At 49.5% G+C, this 26266-nt stretch overlaps 1 protein-coding gene across 6 annotated transcripts; it reads left to right on the forward strand.

The window, feature by feature from the left end:
- shank3b (SH3 and multiple ankyrin repeat domains 3b) lies at positions 1-26019 on the forward strand. 6 transcript variants are annotated; one of them, XM_023952330.2, is made up of 27 exons: positions 1-318; positions 9558-9729; positions 9848-9887; positions 9956-10051; positions 11977-12048; positions 12714-12822; positions 13172-13323; positions 13394-13523; positions 13600-13637; positions 13718-13834; positions 13896-13973; positions 15036-15102; positions 15179-15401; positions 15471-15646; positions 15719-15832; positions 15904-15979; positions 16070-16152; positions 16257-16381; positions 16458-16590; positions 17233-17313; positions 17423-17440; positions 17676-17806; positions 17880-17973; positions 18070-18690; positions 18780-19073; positions 20199-21492; positions 21601-26019. In XM_023952330.2, the coding sequence occupies exons 2-27, from the start codon at positions 9593-9595 to the stop codon at positions 22187-22189; spliced, it is 5088 nt and encodes a 1695-aa protein (XP_023808098.1). In that variant the 5' UTR covers positions 1-318; positions 9558-9592; the 3' UTR covers positions 22190-26019. The 6 variants fall into 6 exon arrangements, with proteins under 6 accessions (XP_023808098.1, XP_023808096.1, XP_078798174.1 ...); XM_023952328.2 differs by having other exon boundaries at positions 9848-10051; XM_078942048.1 differs by having other exon boundaries at positions 9848-10051; positions 15182-15401.
- The last annotated feature ends 247 nt before the right edge of the window (positions 26020-26266 follow it).

The raw sequence follows: 26266 nt of genomic DNA on the forward strand, positions 1-26266 counted from the left end.
CCCTGCCGGATCGCCACACATCCACCTCCGTTTTCACTCTTCTCGCTTGAAGTCTACTGTTGCCGTTCCAAAAAGGAGAGCTACAGCGTCCCTCAAAAACCTTATGGTCCAAAAGGGGGCACTCATCCCACCCGTCGACTCGTCCCACGTTGGCGCTTTGACTTTGATTCAAGCAGAAACCCGTTTGTTTACACGGGAGCAGAGACAAGCAGAGCCGGACAGCACTGGACTCAGAGGAACGCTCCACACACGGCCCAGAGGAGAACCATCAGACCAGTAAAGGCCAGTGGAAAAGTTTGATGGGACTGCTGACAATAGGTGAGTCTCTTTTCACTGCTGTGGATTCGCTATCATGACTATTTTTATATTTTCTGTCCTTATTGAAATGATGACAAACTTTAAGGTCAGGATTTAGTCGTTGAGAAGTCCCCTAAGTCTTCTGAAGTCACATTTTAACAGTGAAATTCTCCTTTTTTTGTTTAATATTTACTTTCTGTTTTAGTTTATTGTGAGTATTTTCCCATCTCATAGTTCAGGACTGTCCAAATCCAGGCCTCGAAGGCCTTGTTCTGCTATATCTTAGCCTCACCTGCCAGCGATCACCTGTTCAGGTAAATTCCACCAATGAGCTGCTACAACAGCAGGGTTCTTTGAAAAAGAAGCTCTAAAGTCCCGGATTTGGACATCTCTGCTAGAACTGTTTCTATTTTTCTGTTTCTTTAAAAAGTGAACCAGACACTTAATTGTCAGCATCCAACAGAAATGATAACGATCTAAAAACAGAGGCTTTTTTTACAGATACATCAATGTCATCACGTGTAATATAGTGAGATGCTCGCTGCTCCTCTTAGAGGCACAAATAACAGAAAAAATGATCAACACAAGCAAAACCAGAACAAATTAGACTGCGCCTCATTTTCATTACATTCACGGATCCTGATAATTATTAAATGAGGCTGTTTTCTGTAACGCAGCAGGAGTTAGTCTCACTGCTTGATCCTTTAAATGTCCATTTATATCTTCTTTTTTAGACTTGCTGTCAACTCAAATTTGAAATTTGAAAACACATTAATATAATTAAAATGAACGTCAGGGATGTTAGGAAACACTTAGACACTTATTGTTGAATAAATGGATCCATTTTTGGGTCTTTGACATCTACGTCTGACTGGAGAGTGGTCTGTCTGTGTGGACGCAGTCAGATCCTGCTTAGGCTGAACACCAGACATCCGTAAGGATCCGCTGCTGCTTTTTATTCCTGCATGTTTTCTGAGACGTTTGTCCAGACGCTGACCTGCGACCTTCATTTAAATAATCTCTCGTTCTAAAATAAAACAGAGTTGGTGGTTGGTCCAGTCGCCGCTCTACTTCTGCTTGTTCCATCAACTTTTGTGGAGTTTGGTTGAAAACAGGATTTTTTTTAAGAACAGTCAGCTTTTCCTATCGCTGTGGCTTCTTTTCTTGCACTTTCTGTTTTTAAGCACTACCGGTTCGTCTCATGAAGGAAAGGTGGGAAAGTAGAATCACACCACAACAACACTCTACGTTTCTGTAAAGTGTATTTACATTGAACTGACCAAACACATGCGTACACATATATACAAATGAGTTTCAGTCTGGTTATATAGATAAGGTCCGCCCTTTCTGGGTGTTGAGGTAGTTTATGAATGAGTTGTCCGTACTCTTTCTACTGAATAAAGGTCACTGATAATGAACCAACCGACCCATGTTGATTATTAAACTCATGTACTTTCAGAGAATTCACTTTTTAAAGCCTTTGTCCCAACTGCCCTTAGGGGTGGATACATACTGTCTGCAGGCAATCAATGGGCAAACCTGGACCAGGCGTGCGCAAAAGATTGCTCAGTGAACGCAGAGAGAAAATGTTTCTGTACGTTTTTTTTCTAAGTGCGTGCAGCAGGCGGCAGGTCGTGATGAACACTTAGACAACATGTGAGGGGAAGTAGAGACGGAGGCGTGTCATCCCTCCCAAATCCTGCAGATTGTACAAGACTTGCCGTGTGGACATCCTACAGGCGTCCTACAGGCGGGCACTTATGTATCACGTGCACGCCCCGTGCGTGCAGCATTTGCGCGGTCAGTAAGGAGCCTTTACTCACATCTTACTAACAACTAGAGCAAGGACACCACACAACAGCATCACCCGTACACCATAACCTAACGTCTGTTAGCCTTACAAATGCTTCACCATACACTCACCACATTCACGACAATGGTACGTTCCATTTTGATGACGTCCCTGAAGGTGTCCAAGCCTCACACCTACGCTCGTCTCTACGGGCCAGGACAACCCAAAAACCTTCAGAACTACTACAGGTGAATGCGACTAAGGCTTCAGCTGCAAACAAAAACCACTTTTGAGGTTTTTCCTCCAGTGATTTATCGGTTTGGACGTTCTCTGCTGTAGAAAGGTGAGAGTGGAACGACTCTGGCCAGGCGGTGAGCGGCTGCTGGTCTGAATGTGAGGGTTTTTTATCTGATCACTGCATGTGTGAACAGGCAGACTGTGATCAGCTGGAAAGGCTTTTCTCACTACAGAAGAACATTCAGTCTCTCTGAATTATAAAAGAGGACGGTCTCTGCTTCTCATCACATTTAACTGTCAGGAATAATTACTGTTCCAGGCAGAATACCCAGATCTGCTACAAGCCTCACTCAGCTCAGAATCCAACATCCAAAGCTTCAGTATCAGAACAGAAAAGTCCAGGAAAGACTCGTCAGCCGTGGTGTTTCATGTAGAGAGAAGTTAAAGAGCCTGGAGGAGGACAGATGTTCTACCGTGACAGGAAGCCATGGATCACATTTATGACGGAGCGCCACCACTCCTGCACAAATGAAGCTAATATCTATCAGAACCGGACAGAACATCTGTCAGAACCTCTCGGTTTGCTCGCCCCTCTGATGAAGACGGCAGCTCCATCCATGTTGATGTTCTGTCGCATTTCCCGCCTCCTGTGAGGGGAGCCAAAAGAAAGACCCCCACTTTAATTTCAACCTCAGGAAATGTTGGAACTTTTGTTCCACTAAAGCAGAACCGCCGCGAAGCAGCGCCGCTGGAAAACAACCCCATTCAACAGGAAATGTGTGAAGTCCTGGAGGCGGCGCTCCTAAGTGTCTTCTGAGAGACTTTTCTCTGATGCTGAAACATTTTTGAACAGCTGGTTACGCCCCAAAAAACGATGGAGGAGGCGGAGCCTTCCACCTGAAGTCCTGCTGTTAGGATGAAACTTTGGCATCGTAGCAAACTTGGACTGTTACAGCTCGGTTACTCTTTTCTATCAATCCCAAAGTCAAAGAATCTTTGCCATTGTGAACGAACCACGGCCGAAGTTTTGTTGAGCTTTGATTGTGAAAATGCATGAATGGTTGTCTCATGCTGAACAGAAAGATGACATACGATGCTATCATGCTAAGACTGTGGGCGTGGTTAACAAAAAAACTTCTGTTGTCAAGGAAATCCAAAAGTTTACTTTTGCAGATTGGGCTAAAACTGGCATAAACCTGTTCGGCACTCCGAGGCGACCAAAGCACAAAATGGTCGCTATGGAGATAAAACCAACGGAAAAGCCGCCATTTAAAAAAAAGTGTTTGATTGTTTCTGTTTTCCTTTGTCATATTTCTCTGTCTCCTGTGCCTTAAAATCTGTTTTATCTGAAATGTGTTTGCATGAAACAGAGCCTCAGAGCCTTTACAAGGGTGACTGACAGTCCCCCCCCCCCCTTAGTGAGTATTGGGCAAACAGGTTGTGGGTTTGTTTCGGGACGAACGCTGTGGCGGCAGCATTGTTCAGAGATGTGGGAGGACAAGCGTTCTGCTCAGGACAAAAGCAGGAAATGATCTAAACTGTGGCCCCGAGTTATTTCAGGATCACCCGCCCCCTATTCCCGCCATAATACTACAAGAGTCCCACCTTCTTCCCTGGACTCTGATCTCAAAAGCCGACATCCTGCATGGAATCGGCCTCATAGGAAAGTGGAGGAGCGATCTGAGGAGGTGTTACATAACAGACACTGCAGAGGAGCTCCACAAACAGAAGCACCCCCCCTGAGTGTTACCTGAAGGAGTCTTTCAGCAGCACAAAGACACAAAGCTGCTCTTTTACAGAGGAAATCTGCTGCTTTTGCCAGCATGGAGCTGAATCGTTTCATGTTCTTTTAGTCCCATTATCCAGCCTGAAGAAGGAAGTTTCTGAAGGAGGAATTCCATGCCGCTCCAGGAGCTGCAGGAGCTCCAGGAGCTGCAGACCTGGTGTCAGAATTTTTACGGTTGATTTTAACGTTTCAGGACCCTGTTTTTAATTTAATAAATAGGAATACAGATCTTTCATTTAAACCAATATAAGTAGTCATGATTAGATAGATGAACGGGTTGTTCTTGTGATCTTCAGCCTCTCTGACCAGATATAAAAATATTATATCCAGGAACGCTAAGGGGTCTGAGTTTAGGACGGATGGAGCTAGATGACTAATACCTTTGAACGTTCTGTCAAAGAAGAAACCTAAGACACCGAGAGGACGATAGATGGAACAATTGAAAGACGCTGGTCAGGAACATGGTCCTCAGTCGCTGCTTCATGAAGGAATGTAAAAAATTTAACTGAAAAGGTCAAAAGCCAATTATCTCTGAGGATTTGAAGGTCTTCCAAACCTATGAGAAAAGCATAAAAGTCATCCAAGGTTTTGAAGGAAACTCTTCTGGAGAAGATGGGATGGGGAGGCTGAACGGATCAGGAGATAAGCTACTGGAGAGATGAAACCAGGCTGAAGCTCGTCCAGACCCTGAAAGCTTCGTGTTCTTGTGTTCTCATTAGGTTCTGAATTCAGCTGCTGCTGCTGTTAAAACCTAGGAAGTTATTGCACCCCCTCCATGAGTGTGAACTGACAGCTGGACTGGAAACACATTTTTGGTTCAAATCTGAGGCTCCATGGCGGATCTGTTACAGGATCAGTGTCTTTGTTAAACATCCAGGTCGTGGTGGTAACAGGGCATCTGTTTCCTTTGAAGTGTCGGTCTGTTCTCCACAGCAGCAGCTCCAGTCCAGTATTGGTAGAAACTGGTTCTCAGGTCTTTGGAGGAATGTGGTTCCTTCTTTGAGGGATTTAAGATTATGACCAAAACCTTCAAAGATGGACCTTCTTCTGGTCTGGATTGGTATTCTGCTTTAAAACCAAAGTTCTCCTGAGCCTACATCATACACTTCATCATACACTGATGAACAACATGAGTGTGTGAACCTTTGTCTAGTTAAACAGGAAGGACAAATGCGCCTGATAGTTCAGCAAAGCTGCTTAGAGATGAGTTTCACAGTCGTGTTGGAATCTCTTCACTACTCACTAGATTCTGCACTATATAGTGTGTTTGATATTTTGGAGTGCTGTCTGAATCTACAATTCCAAAATCTATGTACATGTACTGTTTCAGTTATATTTAATCTAGAAACCAGATTTTCATTGGACTGAATACAGCTCAACACTTGCCAATATCCCAAGCCTACCCTAACCCTGACCCTACCCTAACCCTAACCCTACATTAACCCTAACCCTACATTAACTCTAACCCAGGGGTCGGCAATCCATGGCTCCGGAGCCACATGTGGCTCTTTCATCCATCTATTGTGGCTCCCTGTGACTTTGGAAAATAATGAGTATTTTAGAATAATTAAATTTTATTTTAGTTTTTTCAATTTTCATGGCATTTCAAAGGCGCTGCTGGCTCCGCACGAAGCACGAGCCACGTAAAAACAGCTTTGTAATGAGCTCGTATTTATCGGGCGAGACCTGCAGAGCTGATAGCAGGGAGAGGCACGCGGGGCGGCTTCAATAAACACTCCGATCTTCTGCCGGGAACTTGACGTACCGCGGGGCAGAGACCAACTCGCTGATGACAGACTGAGAGTTCGCGCCAGCGTTGCCAGATAGAGTCACAGGTTTCCAGCCGAAAAGTCATCTGAAAACCGCCAGACCCAGCCAAAAACCGCCCAACACAGCTTTTGTTGATGTTTTTTTTTCATACTGGACTGATAAAATAAAAGATTTTTCTAAATAAAAGATAGTTCAGACTAAAAATAAAATTTGTAGAATATTGAATATTTCCTCAGCGGGCCGCCTTCTTCCATTCATTTGCTTAACCCGCTCTATCCCCGCTATAACCTGCGTCCGGCTCTTTCATCCTTGTGCTGCGCTGGAGCGACCCGACTACCGTATTTTGCGCTCTCTGTGTCGGACACACTGAGGAGCGCGGGGAAACCAACTCTCAGCTGCAGAGGATGTGAACAGGTGAACAGGTAGAGAGGAAAAGCAGGTAGAGAGGCGGAGGAGGGGCTTTGGCTTCAAACTCTGTCAGAGAGATGCAAACACGGGCGTCAGATTCAGACGCAGCTTTCCCTGCAGGAGTTGAAGCAGAGACTTTCTCTGGGATGATTTTATGAACTCACACATGGAAACATGATTACCAAGTAGAACTCTTTAAAATAATAAACCTGATCTCTCCACATTCTCCGTGTCTACCATGCATTGATAAACACATCGCTCCATGCAGCGATCAGACCAGAACCAGTAGCTCCTCCCAACGCGACCGCGGTATCATCCTTTAAAGAACATAATGTGCATTTGCAGCGGTGTATGCTTCAGACGATGTCCGATTGGCCAATCTCCATATCAATCAAGTCCCGTACTTCTCAGTGAGGATTTTGATTGGCTGGTGGATTTTAAAGAAGTACTTTTTTTAAAAATCTTTTCTGGCCCGCGATCTACACTCATGTCATTAAAGATCAACCGGTAGATCGCGATCGACGTAATGAGCACCTTTGAATAATATATACATGCATAATATATATAATGATGTCAAAACGGGTTGTGGCTCCGAGTGCTTTCTTTTTTATTAGGGGCGGTCCCAAATGACTCTTTGAGTAAAAAAGGTTGCCGACTCCTGCTCTAACCCAAACCCTACCCTAACCCTACATTAACCCTAACCCTACATTAACCCTAACCTTACATTAACCCTAACCCCCTACATTAACCCTAACCCTACATTAACCCTAACCCTACATTAACTCTAACCCAGACCCTACCCTAACCCTACATTAACTCTAACCCTACATTAACCCTAACCCTACATTAACCCTAACCCAAACCTAGTGGTGACCTGGTAAAACTGACTTGGTTACTGAAAGTTAACATCAGTGAAGATGTTCAACGTAATGTGTTAATTTTGAGAAAATCCTTTTCTTTTGTAATTATTCAACCAACTATTTATTTAGAGATGAGCTCTGTTTAATGCGCTCAGACTTTGAAATATTTTAACATTTTGTAGTAACAAATTTTCAAAAAGTCTTACCGTAAAAATCACTTGAACTGATGTACAGTAAATCTGTTCCAGACGAATCCCATCCGTACATAATGTTTCTGTTTTTTTTCAATTAAGGTTTCGTTTTGAATGTTTTCATTGATTACTAAAGAAAGTTCAAAACTTCCTTGAAGTTGAGAAACAAAAGTTGCTGCAAATTTTAATCAGCCCCAATCATGAGAAACGTTGACTGGTTGCTATGGAGCATCTCCTTGAGAGGCTTCACTGCAACGCCAAACGGGTTTTGAGCAGAAGCTTGGGTTCTACGATTCCAGTCTGAGGCATCCTTAGAACCGATCGGACCCTGAACCAAAGACCTTCGGCTGTGCCTCAGTGGGCGCTCATGTAGGCGGTTCAGAGCTACTAGTGACAGTTGACATAGTCAGCAGGTACTGCAAAAAAATTTTCAACTGGATCGCCATGGCAACGGTGAGCATGTAGATCAGGAGGCTTTTTATAACACACACACACGGTGACACAGTGAGGTTAGCACAGGATTCCCTGCTATTCCAGTTTCTATGACAACTCACAACTCGTCTCTCCGTTTGCCTCTCCTTCGTCCTCACATGTAAATGAGGCGGCCGTTAAGTTCCTGCTGCATGCGGACGCTCACAATCAGCTGCCAATTAGCAGCAATGAGGATGAATTTAATAAAGATGCAGCAGGATGCTGATGCATCCATGCCGCAGCAGCGGGGGGGGGGGGGGGGGGGAGGTTGGTCACCAGGGACCCAAACCAAAGTGCTGCACCGACTGCAGCTGCAGGAGTGAAACCACATCCCAGTTCACCTGGGACGGGGGGGCAGAGCAGCTCCTGGTCTGATGGATTCAGGTATTTCTGAAATGCATCGTCCAGAGGTTCAGATATTTGTGGTCCTGAAACTTGTGATGTGTCTGCGCTCACAGCGCCCCCTTCCTGCACAGACAGGCATTGGGATGAGATCCTGTTTGTAGATATTTGTCATTTTGATCTGTTTCTTCTGGAAAATTGTTTTCTGTTTGTTTGTGAGCTCATTAGATTCATTTCATTCAAAACATTAGTGAACAATTATGTTTGTCATAAAGTAACAAAGTTTTTGACAGATGTAAAAAGATGTAAAATAGTTGTGATAATAGTTGTGATCGTTCAGACTTTATATCAAAGCGATTTGACAGATGATTATGGTCACCATAAAACAAGAAAACAAATATGAGAACAAAATCACACATTTTCTCCTCAAAATGTCAAACGTTTAAAAATACGATGTACTGTATTTTGAAAACGCACTTCTCAAGAATCTGCTCCACTTTTTTGTAAATGTTCAACTTTTTTTTAATGAAATTGTAAAGTATGACTTATTTAATCCTAAATTTACTATTAAAGATTTACAAAATGTTATGACGTATATGAATGTAGTTTTTTCCTCTAATTACTCACAAAGGAATGTTGATTATATTTCTATTTTAACACCAAATATCTAAAAACAGTGACATAATGACATGCATGAAAAGCCGCTATACAAATCTAATATATTCTTACATTTTAAACTTCTTTATATAAAAAAATGTAATCTTTCTAAAAACAACGGCAACGTTCAATTATTTTAATTATTTAAACTCTTTAGATGTCAATATACTTAATTTAAGTTATTAACTAAAAAGGTCTAACTTAATGAAGCTGTAAAAACAGATACTTTTATATAACTTTTAAAGTTTTAAAACATTTTTTCTTCTGATTTATTTTGTATTTTTCACGTTCTTCTAAATTCTCTGTTTGGACTTGGATCTCATAGTTTCCATTGACTTTCCTTCCAGGCATTAGGGGGGTTTCAGGTGTAGGGGGTAGTAACAGGCGTGGGGGGGTTCACAAGGATGTGGGTGGCCTTAAGTAAATGTGGGAACGCTGTGGGCGGATGCCAGAAGTCTGGATGCTTTTATGATTTATGGGTTGAGAAAAAGACAAAGCAGTTTTGCTGATGTCCATGAATCAAATGGGTTGATCTGTAGAGGATAATGATGAGTTTCGTCAGGGACTGTCTAGAAAAGTTGTGAAAGCATAAACGCGGCGTTGGGGGGGCGGGACTGTCAGTCAGTTGAAGTCTGTGCTCTGGACTTTTTGTCCGCCGTGGCGTCCGGCCGCCATCTGGACGTGCCCGGCGGCGTGTGGCGAGGTGTCGGTCCGTCACCTGTAACCGGCGCTCTTGTGTCTTCCAGCCACATGCCTCTGAGTCCGGCCGCTGACACCAAACATGATCGCCCACGGCAACAGGCGGTTACTAACGGCAACCCGACAGGCTCTGCTGTCGCCAGGGACGACGACGGGGATGACACGCCCCCTGGAAACAGCATCGTGGTCCGCATCGGCATCCCAGACCTACAGCAGACGGTAACACGCGCGCACAAACACGCAGCTCACCGCATCCTGGATCAAAGGCACAAACCTGTCCGTCTGCCTGTCTGTCTGTTTCTCTGTCTGTCTGTCTGCCCGTCTGCGGCTCTCTCAGAAGTGTTTGCGGTTGGACCCAGAGTTACCAGTTTGGACCAGTAAGCAGAAGGTTCTGGTGACCTTGACTCAGTCTCTATCGGATGTTTTGAACTATGGTCTCTTCCAGCCGGCGTTCAACGGCCGAGCCGGAAAGTTTCTGGATGAGGAGCGCCTACTGAAGGAGTATCCTCTCCCCCCCATCACTCCCATCCCTTACCTGGAGGTAAAGCCCAGCTCTGACACTGCCGACAGAACAGTCCAGTACCCGTCCAAAAAGTACTCGAGTAAAAAAAGGAGTCCTCTGGGAAACGGCTCAAAGAAAGGCAGAAACTCCTGAGGAACCGCGTTGGCCTCACTTTAATCCGTACCTGTCAGGATTCTCTCTAATCTGAAGCTCAGACCAGCTTCTGTCAAATGTTTGGTGGAAACGATTCTGCTGGATCAGAACCGGCCGGACCGAAGGACACCTCCTTATGTCCATGCGGATCCTCCATTTCCTCATCCCACTGTAACCAGTACAAATACTCAAGTAACGTCACTGCATTTCGCCTGAGTCCAGTTGAAGGAGCCGACCTTTGACCTTCCACCTGCCTGCAATTTAACCTCAAAGATGTTCTTTTTCTAATTCTGCAGGAATGTTTTCATCATTGTTTTGTTTTCTGTGACTCGGTGCTAAAAAAGTTTTACTTTCAATTTTCTTTTGAAGTAAAATTACATCACAGTATTTGCGCCTTTTAGCAGCTCCGCCCTTCTGCAGAGTAATCCCACTGTTCATGAAGTAATCAAGTTTTTACCTCTATGTGACTTTTAATATTGACTTAACAAAAGTATGTGTGCCCAGAATGTAGTCTGATTACTTCCTCGGGTTTCAGCAGGTTTTTACCAGCAGACGGTTTTTAGAAGCACAAAGTGAAGGTTCTGTTTTTGGGTTTTTGGTTCCGTTTTGGTTTTGGGTTGAAATGTTCTGCTCAGCTGCAGATCATCAACACCAAAGATGCTTTCATGCTCAGCAAGAACAGAGAATTCATTGGGATTTGTTAAAAAGTGTAGGTGGGCGGAGTTACTTTAGGTAAATGAGCAGCGCCGATGTTTGCACCTGTTGATGAACCTCTGACTCTGGTTTCAGGTCAGAATTCTGCCGTTGATGAATGACTGAACAGAACTTTTTCCGTCCAAACGGTCAGATAAATGTCAGAACCTGAGATGGTTTTACAGGAAAAGCGTTTGTCAGGCGGCGCAGCAATGAAGTTCAGAGGTCCAAGTGTAGCGGGACCAGAACCAGTCAGAGCATCAGAACCTTACTGAGCCTCTCTCTGTTTGCTACAAACATTTGGATCCATTTGGGGATTTTCCTCCAATAATCGTCAGAAGTTTTCCTGAAATGAAAACAAAGAACAGAGCAGCTGCTGGACTGAAGGACTGTCCAACGTGTGTGTGTGTGTGTGTGTGTGTGTGCATCTGTGGACATGTGTGCGTGCATCCATCCGTGCATGTGGGTCTATGTGCACATTTATTTGAATGTGTTTTTTGTGTTGATGTGTTTGTGTGCATTAGGCTTTATTTGTGTGTACATAGGTGTGTCTTTGCGTGTCTGTGTGTGCATGAATGTGTGTGCATTTGTTTCTATTTCTTTTAATTTAATCTTTTAGTTTTATTCAGACAAGACAGATTAAAACCAATAATCTTGTTTTCTTAGTTTGTGTGTCTCGGTGTGTGCGTGCATTTTTGTCATGTGTGTCTCACACACTTGTGCGTTGGTGCGTGTTTGTGTGTGAAGGAGAGACTTTACAGTCAAGTTTTTAAAAATCTTTTCATAAAGACACTAGAATCAAAGTTTTGGGATTCCCCCGTCTGCATGACCAGAGTTGAGAGGAAACATCACCGACATCACGTTTCCTCTGATCCAAAGCAGGAGCTGCTGGTTCCTCGGCTCGGTTCTGTTCTGTTCTGGGTTTTTCTGAGTTTCAGATTTGAGAAGAAAACAGGTTAAGAACGGTTGTTTGAATGAAGGGCAGTTAGAGAAACGAGCAATCATCCGGTGAAATCCTGACGATGATCTCATGCCTGCGAGTTTGTGAAGAACCGACTGAACAGAAATGTTTTTCTTCATCGCTTTAAGTCGCAGCGTTTGTTGTTCTTCACCCACAGTTTCGCTATAAAAGGAGGGTTTACACACAGACTTACGTGGACGATAAACAGCTGGCGAAGCTGCACACCAAGGTAACAGCACCTGTGGTCCTCACACGGGAGGGCGGGGTAATATATCAGGGGTAATCCCACCTATCAGGGTCGCGCAGTGCAGAATATTAAAAATAATAAACATTTTGACACCAGAAGTTTGCTTTTGGGACTTACGACTGTGTTGCCATGGTGATTCCCCCCCTCACTGACTGAGAGCATGGATGTGGCCAAAAGAAACACAAGGAATTAATCTTGAAACTGCAGCGTCAGCAGAGTGGGACGATGACTCGGCTAAAAGTCTGAGCCGGAGAAGCAGCTTGGGGAAGTTTACAGCTTAAGCTCTTATTTTGAAAATCTTTTGAGCTGCTTTCATGACGGCGTTGAGACTTACATTTTGTTTTCATCTATTTGTGCATTTGAAATTAAAAGCGCCCGGTGTGTTTCCTGACACACGAGGGAAAGGTTGGTTTGGAAGAGCAGAAACTGGAGATTCCAGAATAAAAGCAGCAACTTTTCTGCTTTTTTCTCCTGCAGAAAGAAAAATCCAGAATCAGATTGACATCCTTTCATGTTGGATCCGTTTGTTTTCTTTCACTTCTCTTCTTCACTGCCAGAACCCTTTGGGGGCTTGTCTATTCAGGGATTTGAACCCTTCAACCCCTCCAAAGGCAGTCTGGGCTTCTACACAACTGTTTGTTTTTCAGGCCAACCTGAAGCGCTTCATGGAACATGTTCACCAGAAGAACGTGGAGAAGGTCTCCAAATGGTTGGAAAAAGGTCTGGATCCAAACTTCCACGACTCTGACAGCGGAGGTGAGCAGGAAGTAGACAGAGCCCGCCGCTGTCCGCGTTCAGTTTGGTTTCTGAAAGCAGCAAAGACAGAGCAGTGACAGAAATGAGAACGTTTCCCGTTCAGAGACAGAAGAATGTTCTGTCAGCGTTCTCAGGTCTCTGAAGGCTGCAGCTCTTTGACTGGGAGGTTGAGGGTTTAAATCCACCTACACACACAGCAAGGGAGGGGGGGGGGGGGGGGGGGGGGGGGATTGGGGTGGATATGAACCAGCCAGCATCCTGCTTCAGTCTTCTTCATGGCTGAAGCAGCAGACCCTCCTCTGTTCCTCAGGAGGGGGCTTCCTGACTCCCTCTTCTGTGTCTGTCTCAGAGTGTCCCCTGACTCTGGCCGTGCAGCTGGAGGACAGCTGTGACCTGATCAAGGTTCTCCGCAGTGGAGGGGCCCATCTGGACTTCAGAACCAGAGACGGCATCACGGCCCTGCACCGGGCCGTCCTCTGTAGGAACAGCACCGCCCTGATGGTGAGTCAAACCCCGCCCCTTCCCGTCCTTCAGCCGCCGTCCGTCTCTGAACGTTGTGCCGGTTCCACAGACTCTGCTGGACCTGGGAGCGTCGCCCGACTACAAGGACAGCAGGGGCCTCACTCCCCTCTACCACTCTGCCATGGTGGGCGGCGCCCCCTACTGCTGCGAGCTGCTGCTGCAGGACCACGCCAGCATCGGTGCGCCTTCAGCCACACTGTTATCGATCAATAACTGCTGACTTCTCTCACACGCTCCTTGTTGCCGTGGTTACAGGGATCACCGACGAAAACGGGTGGCAGGAAATCCACCAGGTGACAAACCCGCTCGATTGGACCGGGCGCTCACGGGGACGGGTGCATCCTCTGCTCACCAACCAACCTGTGCTTTTCAGGCCTGTCGCTACGGCAACGTGCAGCACCTGGAGCACCTTCTGTTCTACGGGGCCGACATGAGCTCCCAGAATGCCTCAGGAAACACGGCGCTGCACCTCTGTGCTCTGTACAACCAGGTGAGGCAGAACCATCCCGCTCCAGAGACAGGACGCTCCTGCTCATGGCTTCTCTCTGCAGGACGGCTGCGCCCGAGTTCTGCTGTTCAGAGGAGCCAACAAGGACATCAAGAACTACAACAACCAGACCGCCTTTCAGGTACACAAACGCAACTCCAAGAAGCAGAGGGGAGGAAAACCTAAGCAGGAGGAACACGACACACATCATGGGGAAAATCTGGAGGTCACTTTATGATCAGGAAACAGCGTGGTGACGGCGATGAGCGGTCCACCATCTTCCTTCTGACCACACAGAAGCTTTGCACTTTCATTCACTTCCACAGTGATCCTCTGGGTCCGCAGTCCCCAACCCTCGGACCGGTACCGGCCCACAGAGGAAAAACAAACACACATGTTTTGTGTTTTATTCCTAATCTGATTCTGAAGGAAATCCTATTTTTGGAAAAACTACCTGATTCTACAGCAAATCCGACTCATTCTAGACGCACGTCGAGTCGCTCGGCGATGACCGCTGAACTGAACAAAAACAACCGTATTTGGAAAGTTTCTTTGTCCAGAAAGGAAGACGCAGAGAAGAGCCTTCCACTTCAAAATCAAAGAAAGCTGCATTTAATAGACAAAAAACAAGAGTCTTTACTCCAAATATGGATTTATTGTGAGAGTTGTTCCCCCAGACCATAATAATAATGCAGAATATTCAGCATCCGGTTGTCTAATGTAACAAGGAGGCTGCTAATAAAGTTATTCAACCGGGGATTCAGGTTTATGATTATATTTGGAGACTTTTTGTCACCTGACTTTTTAGCTGCACACCTGTCCAGGTTGACAGTTATGGGTTTGAATCTAGATCACATTTTAATGGTTTCTACAGGAAATAAAGTGAACAAATAGAGTTTAGTGCATATTTTAGAGAGGATAACGATGAACTTTACCCTAAACTTTACCCTGCTGATGCCGAGTTATTCCATCGATTGAATCACATTATTCTTGTCTTTCCTTTTTGAGACCATCAGTCCCTTTAAGTTTATAATGAGCTAATGTTCAAATGAAACCAGAAAATGATTGTTTTGTTTAGGATTGGCCCTGAAAACAGTCATCTAAGGCATTCCGTTTGTTTAAACAACTGTTCTGGACGTCCAAAATTCCTGCATCCCACAAACGTATCGGCATCTTCCGCCGTCACGCATCTGTCTACCTGCAGGTGGCGATCATCGCCGGGAACTTTGATCTGGCCGAGACCATCAAGATCCACAAATCGTCTGACGTTGGTGAGTTTGTGCGTGTCTCACGTGCACGTGTCCCAGGTGGGGGGGGGGTGTTAACTCTGCCTGTTCCGTGTCCAAGTAGTTCCCTTCAGAGAAACGCCATCCTACACCAAGCGCCGCCGAGCTGGGGCTCCCAAGACGCCGGCGGGAAATGGCCTGTCATCTCCTCGCTCCCTGATTCGCTCAGCTAGCGACAATGCTCTGGAAAGCCCCGCCTCCTCACCTGGCCCCTCCCTACAGAGCCTGGAGACTCATCATGACACGCACACACACTCTCTGCGGCGCCACACACGCCGCCTCAGGTACGCACGCTGGCGCCACAGCTTCAGCTTCTTCAGCTGAACGTCTGATGGACATCTGTTAACCTGCAGCCCGGGTGGGGCGGGGCATGTGGAGAACAGCCCGCCCTCCTCGCCCCCCATCACCCCCCAAATGAGAAAGAGGAGGCTGTACAGTGCTGTGCCAGGGCGGACCTTCATCGCCACGCGCTCCCACGTCCCCCAGGGCCCCGGAGAGATCCAGCTGCACAGGGGGGAGCGGGTCAAAGGTGGGCAGAGTCCCCACTGGCAGGCCACACCCCCCCATGGATGTGGTCTGACTGATTGTGCTGTGTGTGCAGTGCTGTCCATCGGCGAGGGCGGGTTTTGGGAGGGGACCGTCAAAGGCAGAACCGGCTGGTTTCCTGCCGACTGCGTAGAAGAGGTCCAGATGAGGCAGTTTGACCCCCGACTGGGTGAGTGTGCACGTGCAGGCTCATGCACGCCCACACGTCACACACGCACTTGACAGCGCTGCGTGTTTCAGAGACGAGGGAGGACCGCACCAAGAGGCTGTTCAGACACTACACCGTGGGCTCCTACGACAACTACACCTCCTACAGGTGAGGCGGGGGCACTGCAGCGCAGTGGGAGGGGTCACCTGGACACTGGCACTCCCTGCAGTTTGTCACCTGTACGCCTTTGTGTTTCAGCGACTATGTGATCGAGGAGAAGATCGCCGTGCTGCAGAAGAGAGAGAGCGAAGGGTTCGGCTTCGTCCTCAGAGGAGCAAAAGGTGACGATCACACCTGGCTCCGCCTCCTGGCTCCGCCTCCTGGCCCCATGACGCTCCGCTGGTCCAGAGTGAAGAACTCTGACCCTCCTGTGTTTTGTCCACAGCTGAGACGCCCATCGAGGAGTTCGCCCCCACTCCAGCCTTTCCCGCCCTCCAGTACTTGGAGTCAGTTGATCAAGGGGGTGTGGCTTGGAGGGCGGGGCTTAGGACAGGAGACTTTTTAATAGAGGTACATGTCCAGACAGAAAGCAGTATTTGATCAGATCAAAGCAGCATATGAATTTCAAAATACAAATCCTTTCCAGGTGAACGGCACAGACGTGGTGAAGGTGGGCCACCGCCAGGTGGTCTCTCTGATCCGACAAGGAGGAAGCCGCCTCCTGATGAAGGTCGTTTCTGTTTCCAGAAAGTCTGAATCCAACCTGATCAGGAAGAAAGGTTGGTGTTGACAAACCTCTACTAACAAAACACAACCGATTCAAATGTTTTTCAGGAAAGATTTCTTTCTCTAAAGATGCTCCGGGTTCCAGGACATGGAACCAGGAAATCCCAGATAAAACCAGAACTTCAGCTTCTGGATTTGGTTTTTAAACGCGCTACGAACTTTCTCTGACCGTGTCAAATGAAAGTCCAACTCTGATCAGATCTGATCTGATCAGATCTGTCACTCAGGAGTTCCCACATTACCAGCCAACCACTGCACAGCAGTGGTTGGCTGGTAATGTGGGAACTTCAGTCTGACAACTCATGCAGTAGTAATAATACACACCTGGATTTAAATATGACGCTGAACAGGTGAGTTGATTAACTAAACCGCCTGCAGGGGGGAGTAACCGAAGTGAACGCCTGCCTGAGTTGGCTGCCCTGAAATGCTCCGAGGTCGCTCACTAAGTCCAGGTCCAGACCTTAGTCTGACCAAGAGGCTGGCAAGAGAGGAAACAGTTCTGTAGATGACTGTGGACAAGACCCGGGACCGGTTCTGGAACCAACAGCTGATCTTGAACCAGAGGATGTTTTGGTTTAGTGGTTCTTTCTCTGAAGATTTCTGCTCCTGAAGCTTGACGGTGTCTTTTCACGCAGCCCCGCCCCCTCCAAAACGAGCCCCCAGCACCTCGCTGACGCTGCGGTCCAAATCCATGACGGCCGACCTGGAGGACATAGGTAACACACACACACACCCACACATACAAACACACACTCCCACACTGACACAAGCGGGCACAGACGCCCAGCAGTGGAAGCGTGTTTCTGACCTCTGCTCTGTCTGCAGCCAGGAGGAGGCGCTTCGGTGAGTCAGGCCTCACTGTTGTGTTGTTGCATGACTGCATGAAGCCGTTGGACGTGTCTGCGTGTGTCCGGCTCCCGTCCCTCACAGAACCCTTCCCGAGTCTGACTTTCTGGAACTGTCTCCGTGGCCGTGGGACTGCCGTGTTCCTGCAGTGCCGAGCGCGTCTCTGCGGAGGTTCACGGCTCCTCTGCCGAGTTTCTCCGGGCTTTCTTCATTCTGCTTCTTGTGTCTCCAGAGAAACTGGACGAGATGTTGGCTGGAGGTCAACAGGAAGTTGTCCTTAGAGGCCGCCCAACCGACGACTTCAGAGCAGCGACCGTCAAACAGCGACCGACCAGCCGGCGCATCACGCAGGCCGAGATTAACGTGAGCTGAGACGCAACCGTCCGGGAGCTGCCGAGCGGCTCTGGAGCCTCATTCCCGTTTGTTGTGTGAACAGTCGCTGTTCGAGCGTCAGGGTCTGGTTCCGCCGTCAGCTCCGGAGAAGAGCACCATGGCCTTACCCAGAGGCATGTCCAGGACCAAGAGCTTTGGTGAGACGCCTGAACATCCACGCTGTTCTCTGAAAGCTTGACTGTTTTTAAGGAGAACGTCTGCTATGAAGGACCGTTTCCATGGTTACCCTACAGGCACCCCGGAGGATGACCGGATCACCGCTCTGATCAACGAGAGCCGGTTTCCACGGAGCTCCTCCCTGACGGACAGCTTCATCCCCCCGCCTCCTCAGACAGCCCCGCCTCCGCCTCCCCCTGCCTCCTCCATCTCCTCCCTTTACATGTTCGACTCTGGCCCTCCCCCCTCCTTCCTCCCGCCTCCTCCGCCCGCCAGAGGGGAGGGACTGACCCGCTCCAGCTTCAAACCTGGAGCAGAACCGAGGCTCCAGGAGCTTTCCGACTTGCCGGCGAGGAGCCACGCCCACGCCGAGCGTCAACGAAAAGCGAGGTCAATGATCATCCTACAGGACACGTCAGGGCCGCCACCAGCCCTTCAGCCTGATGCGCACGTGGCCCCCGGCGCGCACGCACTGCACACCCCCACACACACGGCGACACACACACTCCGCACCGCCACACACACCTCCACGCTGTCTCTGCACAGCACCAGCCCCTCCCTTGGCCACACACCTCTGTCAAGGCGCAGAGGACGACCAATAGAAAACCCCTACGCCAACGTCGGACAGCAAGCTCCGCCCACTAAACCCCAGAGGAGGAAGTCCCCGCTGCTGAAGCAACTTCCTGTGGAGGAACACGGTGAGTTCTACCTGAAAAGTCCTGGCTGCTGAAAAAACCTTTCAGCCAAAAACTCCTAAACCAGTTTAAATTTGCCCCCCCCCCTCCAGGTCTGGGAATCAAAGACCACGATCCTTCCAAGCTAGACGGAGGGGGACCCACCAGCCCCAGCAGGGCGGAGCTCTACCAGCAGCAGGTCCTTTCAGAGCGCGCTCGGGTTCAGGGCCGTCGCTCCTCTCTTTTCCTGTCGGTGGAGGGGGCGGGGTCAGAAAATCAGGCGCCGCCTCTCCTGACTCAAAGCCATTCCATGGATGACCTCGGAGAGCTACCCCCACCCGCCCCCGTCCTATCGCCTTCACCGACGCCGCACACCTTCCTCCACCCGCTGACGGGGAAGCCTCTAGGTCGGTCTGAAACTCAAATCTGTTTCTGATTCACAATCCTTCCTGATTCCAGATCACGCTGGTTAGTGAGTGACAGCTGACTGATCTTCAGAGATCTTAGTCCCAGCCGTCCTTACGGGTGGATACGGCCGTCCAAACCCCCTCCAGGCGTCATTTTCTGTCTGAATCCTCAGAGTGACGTCAAACCTCTCTGTGATGGAGACTCGGCCTCAAAACACTGGAACTGGAACCCTTTTCCATAATCCACTTGATCTGAAACAGTTTCCAGCCGTTCAGGTTTCACTGAAACACAACGGTTGCAGAATCACATCTATGTGATAAACAAATCAACAAAAACAAACTGGACTTCAGAAAAACTCCAGCTGCAGAGATGCTTAACGTCAAAGTTCACCATGACTTTACACAGAAGTTCTTGGTTTGGTTTGGTTTCTTTAGAGGTGAAGGTGGAAAGTGTTTTACCAAACCCAGTTCAGATCACATCTGCTTCCCGACCCGACCCGACCCAACCCGACCCTCTGCCCGACCCAACCCGACCCTCTGCCCGTCCCGACCCGAGCCTTGCCCGACCCGACCCTCTGCCCGTCCCGACCCTTGCCCGACCCGACCCAACCCGACCCTCTGCCCGACCCAACCCTTGCCCGACCCTCTGCCCGTCCCGACCCGAGCCTTGCCCGACCCGACCCTTGCCCGACCGACCCTCTGCCCGTCCCGACCCTCTGCCCGTCCCGACCCAACCCGACCTGACCCTTGCCCGACCCGACCCTCTGCCCGTCCCGACCCGACCCAACCCGACCTGACCCTTGCCCGACCCGACCCTCTGCCCGTCCCGAGCCTCTGCCCGTCCCGACCCGACCCAACCCGACCTGACCCTTGCCTGACCCGACCCTCTGCCCGTCCCGACCCGACCCTTGCCTGACCCGACCCTCTGCCCGACCCGACCCGACCCTTGCCTGACCCGACCCTCTGCCCGTCCCGACTCTCTCCAACTCTAACACACATCACCCGTCTTACTTCCCATCTGAGAGGGGGCGTGTTCAGGGCGGTGCCGTCTTTGATCACACATATTCCGTTTTTGATCCTTTCAGTCATCGATGTGGTTAAAGCGTGTTGTTCTTCTGTCCTCAGACCCCTCCTCGCCACTCGCCCTAGCGCTCGCTGCACGAGAACGAGCTCTGACCGCACGAACGCCCAGCCCCGAGCCTCGGACCAAGCACGCCTCCGCCTCCACCACCCCCATCCCCACGCCGGCGGCCAGCCCCGAGGGCCGGCACAGGCGCACCCCGATGACCACCCCCCAGAGCAGCCCGGAGCCGCGGTCCAAACGCAGCACGCCTCAGATGAGCCCCGAACAACGTGCCAAGCGTACCACCCCTCAGACCAGCCCCGAGCTGAGGCACAAACGTATGACCCCACCCCTGTTTCCTGATGGACAAGTGGAGCGACCCGAGACAGAGGGAGGAGTCACCTCACCAGCTGCTCCCTCACCAGAGCGATGGAGGCCCTGCCCTTTGCCAGCACTGGCCAATGAGAGCCACTCTCCTCTGATCGACAGGCGCAGAAGCCTTACGGTGGGCAGCTCAGAGGAAGAGGGCGGGGCTTACACAGTCACCCTCCCGCCTGCCTTGTTGTCGTCCAGTGATGAGGAAACAAGGGAGGAGCTGCGCAGGATTGGTCTGGTGACTCCTCCCCCTGCCTTTGCCAGCCCCCCTGCCCCTCCTCCCCCGTCATCCCTCGCCCTGTTGCCTAGGCGATCAGGAGAGGGGGGAGGAGAGAGCGGTCCTGAGTCCCTTGGTAAACGAGGTGATGAGGAGGAGGCGGGTGACGAGCACTTCCACGAAGGCTCCACGTCCCCCAGCTCCCTCCCTCCCTCCATCACCCTGGCCTCCCCCCCTGCTCAAACCTCCCCTTCCTCTCCACCTGCCACCCACCCATCTCCCTCATCTGCTGCCACCTCCCCGTCAGCTCTGAAACCCCGCCTCCGATCCCCCATCGGGCGGGGTCGCTCTGCTCTGCGGGACCCCCTGTTGAAGCAATCGTCAGACAGTGAACTCCTCCCCTCTGTCGCCTCCTCCTCTTCCCCATCCTCCCCCCTCTGCTCCTCCCCCACCAGCGGCAGCAGCCGCCAACCTCGCTACCTGTTTCAGAGGCGGTCTAAGCTGTGGGGGGGCGGGGACGACGAGCGACGAGGATTCAGCCCAGATGACGGGGGAGGCCGTCCGGCGGCGCTGGGGGGTCAGGCGTCCGGGTCCGCCGTGGACCTCACGAGCCGCTCAGCGTCGGCGCTGGAGCTGAGCGGCAGAGCCGGGTCTGGGCTGGACCTGGCCAACCGGCTGCAGCTGCTGAACAAAGACAGCCACTCCCTGGGGGAGGAGCCAAGCCCGCTGGACCCAGGCCGGCGGTCGCCCGTAGGAGGTGCCAGGTACGCTTTCTTTGTGTAGAATTTTGGGATGGGTTCTGGTTGTGACGTGAAGGTCTCTGCGGGTGGTTGTCTTGGTAACGGATGCCTCCATGTCTGTTGGGTCTGCAGGTTGTTCTCCAGTCTGGGTGAACTTCACACCATCTCCCAGCGAGGATACGGCGCTAGTTACACCGTCCGACCTGGAAGTCGGTACCCAGTGACCCGCCGCAGTCCCTCCCCCTCCCCTTCTCCCTCTGACAGATCGATTGGGCTCGCCTCCTCCCCCGCCCCGGAGAGGCCCGATCTGAGTTCGGGTCGAGGTCTGACCATCCTGAAGTCGTCCAGCCTCAGCCTCCCTTCAGAACCGAAAGAGGTCCGCTTTGTGATGCGAAGCGCCAGTGCACGAACCAGATCCCGCTCTCCTTCTCCTTCACCCCACGCCTCCCCCTGCCCCTCCCCGGTCCTCAGCGGGCCCTTGTTGGCCCTGCGGCCCTGGAGGCAGCGGCCCCTCAGCCTTTGGAATAAATACGACGTGGGTGATTGGTTGGAGAGCATGGGCCTGGCCGAACACCGCCAGCGCTTCCAGGAGCACGAGATCGAGGGCTCGCACCTCCCCGCCCTCACCAAGGAGGACTACATAGAGCTGGGGGTCACCAGACTAGGGCACCGCATCAACATCGAGAGGGCCCTCCGACAGCTGCTGGAGGGCTCCACTTGACCCCCCACCCCTCAACACCCCCCCTTAGGTATCTGCGACAGCGTCAGCTCTTTGATCAACGCCAAACTCCAGGAAGCTCCGAGCTCCGTGTCCAGTCCGGCGCCCGCGGGGGTCGACCCCCAGAGTCCGGCTTCCGTTTAATCAGCTCTAAATTTGATCCAAATGAACAGAATTCTGATGCTCCAGTGTAACGTTAGCTGGAAGCAGAGCTCCGCCTCCACCTCGCCGCTGATCAGAGAGCTGATGCGCCCGCTCCTCTTCCTCCTCGGGCCGTTCTGCCTCCGCTGAGGACGATGAAGTTGGTGTTAGCGTTTTTCCAAATCTAACTAATTTTGTGTTCATTCGTTAGCGCGACCATTTAGACTTTATGAATAACCAGTAATAACAATAGCCGCGTGTTGATGAAGATTTTGAGTTTTTATGATTTGACAATGAGTTGAATTTCCAGGCCGTGTCGGCCATGTTTTGGAGTTCACGATGATTTGTCGATGAGCGTGACGTGACGTGCCGTGTGCTTCAGGGAGGGCGCCGCCGAGCTCCGCCTCTCCGGCCTCTCGCCTGCTTTTCGAGGGCTTACTGTACATGGTGCTACCTGTTTGAAGCCATCTGTACAGACCACCTTCCTGCCCCGCCCTGCATCTTCCTTATCTGACCCCCCCCCCAAACACTCCAAAAAAGATCCGTCTGTGACGACCGCAGGAAAACGCCATAAACGGAGTTTCCTCCCTGCCATATAGGGGACGTTCTCCCCGCCATAGGTGGAGTTTCCTCCAACCAGAGGGTGACACCAAGTCGCCGGTTACATTACGCTTCAGATTATCTGTCACTCGCTAACATGCCAGATTATAGATGATCAAAGGAACAATCCAGAAGTGAAGAAACCAAAGTGTTTAACCCTTTAGCTCCAGTGTTGACCCTCTTTGAATTTGCGTAACTCTTCAACCGTTGGACCAAGAGCCAACAGATTCTGAAGGCCGAGAAAACCCGTTTGGTGCCGACATGCAACACTTGACAGTAGTTAAGTGTTTACGAAACCAACGCAAAATCGCCATGGAGCTACGTTAATGCGGTCAAAGAGTTACCTTCGTTTAAAGAACGTATGTCATGTTAGCTCTGATGTTAAAGAGATTAAACAAAATAACCGTGACGACAGATGAAAAAGTTGCTTTATGAGCCATAAAATATCAGAAATATTAACGTTAGAAGTGAACAGCATTAAAAGTGTATTTTCTAAAGATGGTAAACATTTTAATATTTTTCAGGCTGTATAAAAGCTACACGAATCCTCTTTGATTCGTTGGTCCGTTTGACGTGAAATGTTTTAAAGTCGACGCACTTTATTAGTGAAATGAACCTTCAGTTCTAAGGTTTGACTCCCGAAAGACGATAAAACAAAAGTACGGAGCGGAGGGAAGGTCTGAGCAGCTGCTGAACGTTGAGGGAAATAGCAGACCTTTGTCAGCAGGGGGCAGTAGAGAGAACCTGGAAGAAATGCAAAGTTTCTATGTGTTTGTGTGAGCTGGAATGTGGAAGACGATGACATTCATCTTCATCTTTGACATCAGTTATTGTCTCACAAATCAGGAGTTATAATTAAACCTTTTACTTTCTGTGAAATGTTAAAGAGTAAAAATTTAAGATTTGGTAGAAGCTCAAACGAATACACTGTGTTGTTTAGGGGCGGAGTCACCGACTGTAGCATGAGCTGAACGACCAAACAGTTAGCCGTGTTGCATTTTTGAAAAAGATCATTAGATCAAGTAAGGGATCCACAGTAAAAGCTGAGCGGAAATGACGGGAGGTTCAGAAAGCCAGACTCTTTGCTAACAGCTCGATGTTTGCAGCTAGCATGCGTTCTTTTATAAGAAAGAACGTGCACGTCTCCTCAGATAACATCATCTATGGACCTTTAAAAACAAACATGCATCATCCAGTTAAACTTCACTTGTTCTGTTCCAAACGAAATGTTTCTACAAACAGGAAGCGTCTTTGTCCAGAATCCGTCACGACTACATTCTGCCTTCGCCATTTTGTAGAGCTGTCCAAATCTACAACTCCACGAGCGAGGGCCCGAGAAAACTCCCAGAAGTCTCAGCGAAAAACCAGAGTTCCTGAATGCTCACGAAAATGACAAGAGACCGACGTCTACGAAAGTACTGAGCATCGTGTCCGATTCGCTCGAAGCATTCAGAGCGTCCCATAGTCCTGCTGGACAGTATGAGTGAAGGATCTACGTAACGACAAGGACTTAACGCTAAAACATCCCACAACCAGCATGAAGAGAATTTATCATCCACCATCCAACCAACTGTCTATCCATTCATCCGTCCATTCATCATCCATCCATCCAACTGTTCGTCCATCCATTCATCGTCCATCCATCCAACTGTTCGTCCCATAAATCCTTTTTCGGGGTCGTAAAACTGCTGGAGGCTAATTCTTCATTCTTTTAAAAAAAAGTTGTGGTTTAAAAAAAAAATCAAACTTCTTTAAGTAAAATATATGAAGAGAAATGTTCTATAGAGTAGCTGATGATACCAAAGAGACTTGGTATATGATATCATGATATAGAAGGTTTCTAATGACCAAAAGCTGCTGCATCCACTTAGATCACAGGTTAGCATCCACTGACACCTGGTGGCCACGTGAAGTACTGCAGCCACTCACAGATCTTTTTATTAAATCAGGCAAAGCTGCAAATAAATTCCATCTTTTTATGTTTGTGTTGAATTGGGCTAATTCTGACATCATAGCATTAAAATAGGATTTAGCTACCAAAAACTACTGATAAGGACCCCCCTTAAACGGATCCGAACAGCTCTTTGAGGTTCTGCTGCCCCCTGATGGCCCAATCCTGGTTCTGTTTACAGCTATGAACCAAAACTGGATTTGGACTTTGGTTCTCTGTGTAAGTGTCCGGAGAGAAGCACTGCGGTTGACCCTGCGGTTCTTGATCGGGATCCGGTAGAACCGGACGGTGGTAACAGATTAGCGTCGCTGCTCGGACCTTCAGAGCCGTGAAGGCAAAACGCCTGCCGCTAAAGCGCAGTCCCTCCACCTGCCCGACCCCCAGTCATTCAGCCGTTCCCCTCCGAAACACAATCAACCTCTCAGTGCCTGTTTCCATGACAACGGGTCTCTCATCCGCTGCGGATCCTGAACTCCCTCCGCGTGTTTTCCTGAAACCCGCCCGTGACACCAGAACCCCTGCTGGAGCAGTGGAACCAGCACCACCGTCTGACGCACACAGAACCCACAGAACCACAGCTAGAACCCTTCATAAGGTGGAACTCACTCAGAACAGACGGAGAGCGCTGGAGAGCAGGCGGGTTCTGCTGAAGTCAGAACCCGCCTGCTCCCGAATCGGGTTTAGGAAAACGTCGTGTCCTGAAAGGAATGTGGTCCAGGTGGAGCGTTCTCTGACTTTTTCTAAACTTCTTCACCTGAAAGAAGAGAACCTTTGGACCGACACCAGGGGGCGCTGCTTCTTCCACCTGACGGGTTCCTCCTGAACCTGAGACGGAACGTCTCGGAGTCAGATCAGAACCAGAACAGCAGAACCGGACCCCCGACGGCGTCACAATCAATCACGTGAATGTGGGATCCTCAGTCCGGGCGTCTGAACTGCGCGTGAACACTTCTTCCTCATTATGATTGACAGCTACCTTCCTCCTCTTCCTCTTTAGCTTCCTCTTTTTACAGGATGTTTGTAGTTTTCTGGAGTGAATGTGTGTACTTGTAGTTTTTCTTTTCTAAATCCTGGAGAGCACACGATGACAACTGCTGAGCTCTGATTGTAACCTTTCTAATAAACACTCATTTATTACCCAGTGGTTCGGCCCGTTTATCTGTTCGTCAGAGACAACCAGGGAAGACGGTCCAGACCATTCAGAACCAGGAAGAAAAAACGGTCCAGACCCTTCAGAACCAGGAAGAAAAAACGGTCCAGACCCTTCAGAACCAGGAAGAAAAAACGGTCCAGACCATTCAGAACCAGGAAGAAAAAACGGTCCAGACCCTTCAGAACCAGGAAGAAAAAACGGTCCAGACCCAGGCTGACAGAGAAGCTGAAGAAAC

This window comes from Oryzias latipes, chromosome 23 (genome assembly GCF_053564925.1).
Source record: "Oryzias latipes strain Hd-rR chromosome 23, Olatipes_Hd-rR_3.1".
NCBI classification, from domain to species: domain Eukaryota; kingdom Metazoa; phylum Chordata; class Actinopteri; order Beloniformes; family Adrianichthyidae; genus Oryzias; species Oryzias latipes.

Excerpts from the sequence above, each read along its gene's own strand:
- shank3b (XM_023952328.2), top strand. The coding sequence starts at position 9,562 with ATGCCTCTGAGTCCGGCCGCTGACACCAAACATGATCGCCCACGGCAA. Across the intron at positions 15,103-15,178 it reads CCACAAATCGTCTGACGTTG|TAGTTCCCTTCAGAGAAACG; the intron begins GTGAGTTTGTGC and ends TCCGTGTCCAAG. Across the intron at positions 16,382-16,457 it reads CAGGAGACTTTTTAATAGAG|GTGAACGGCACAGACGTGGT; the intron begins GTACATGTCCAG and ends AATCCTTTCCAG.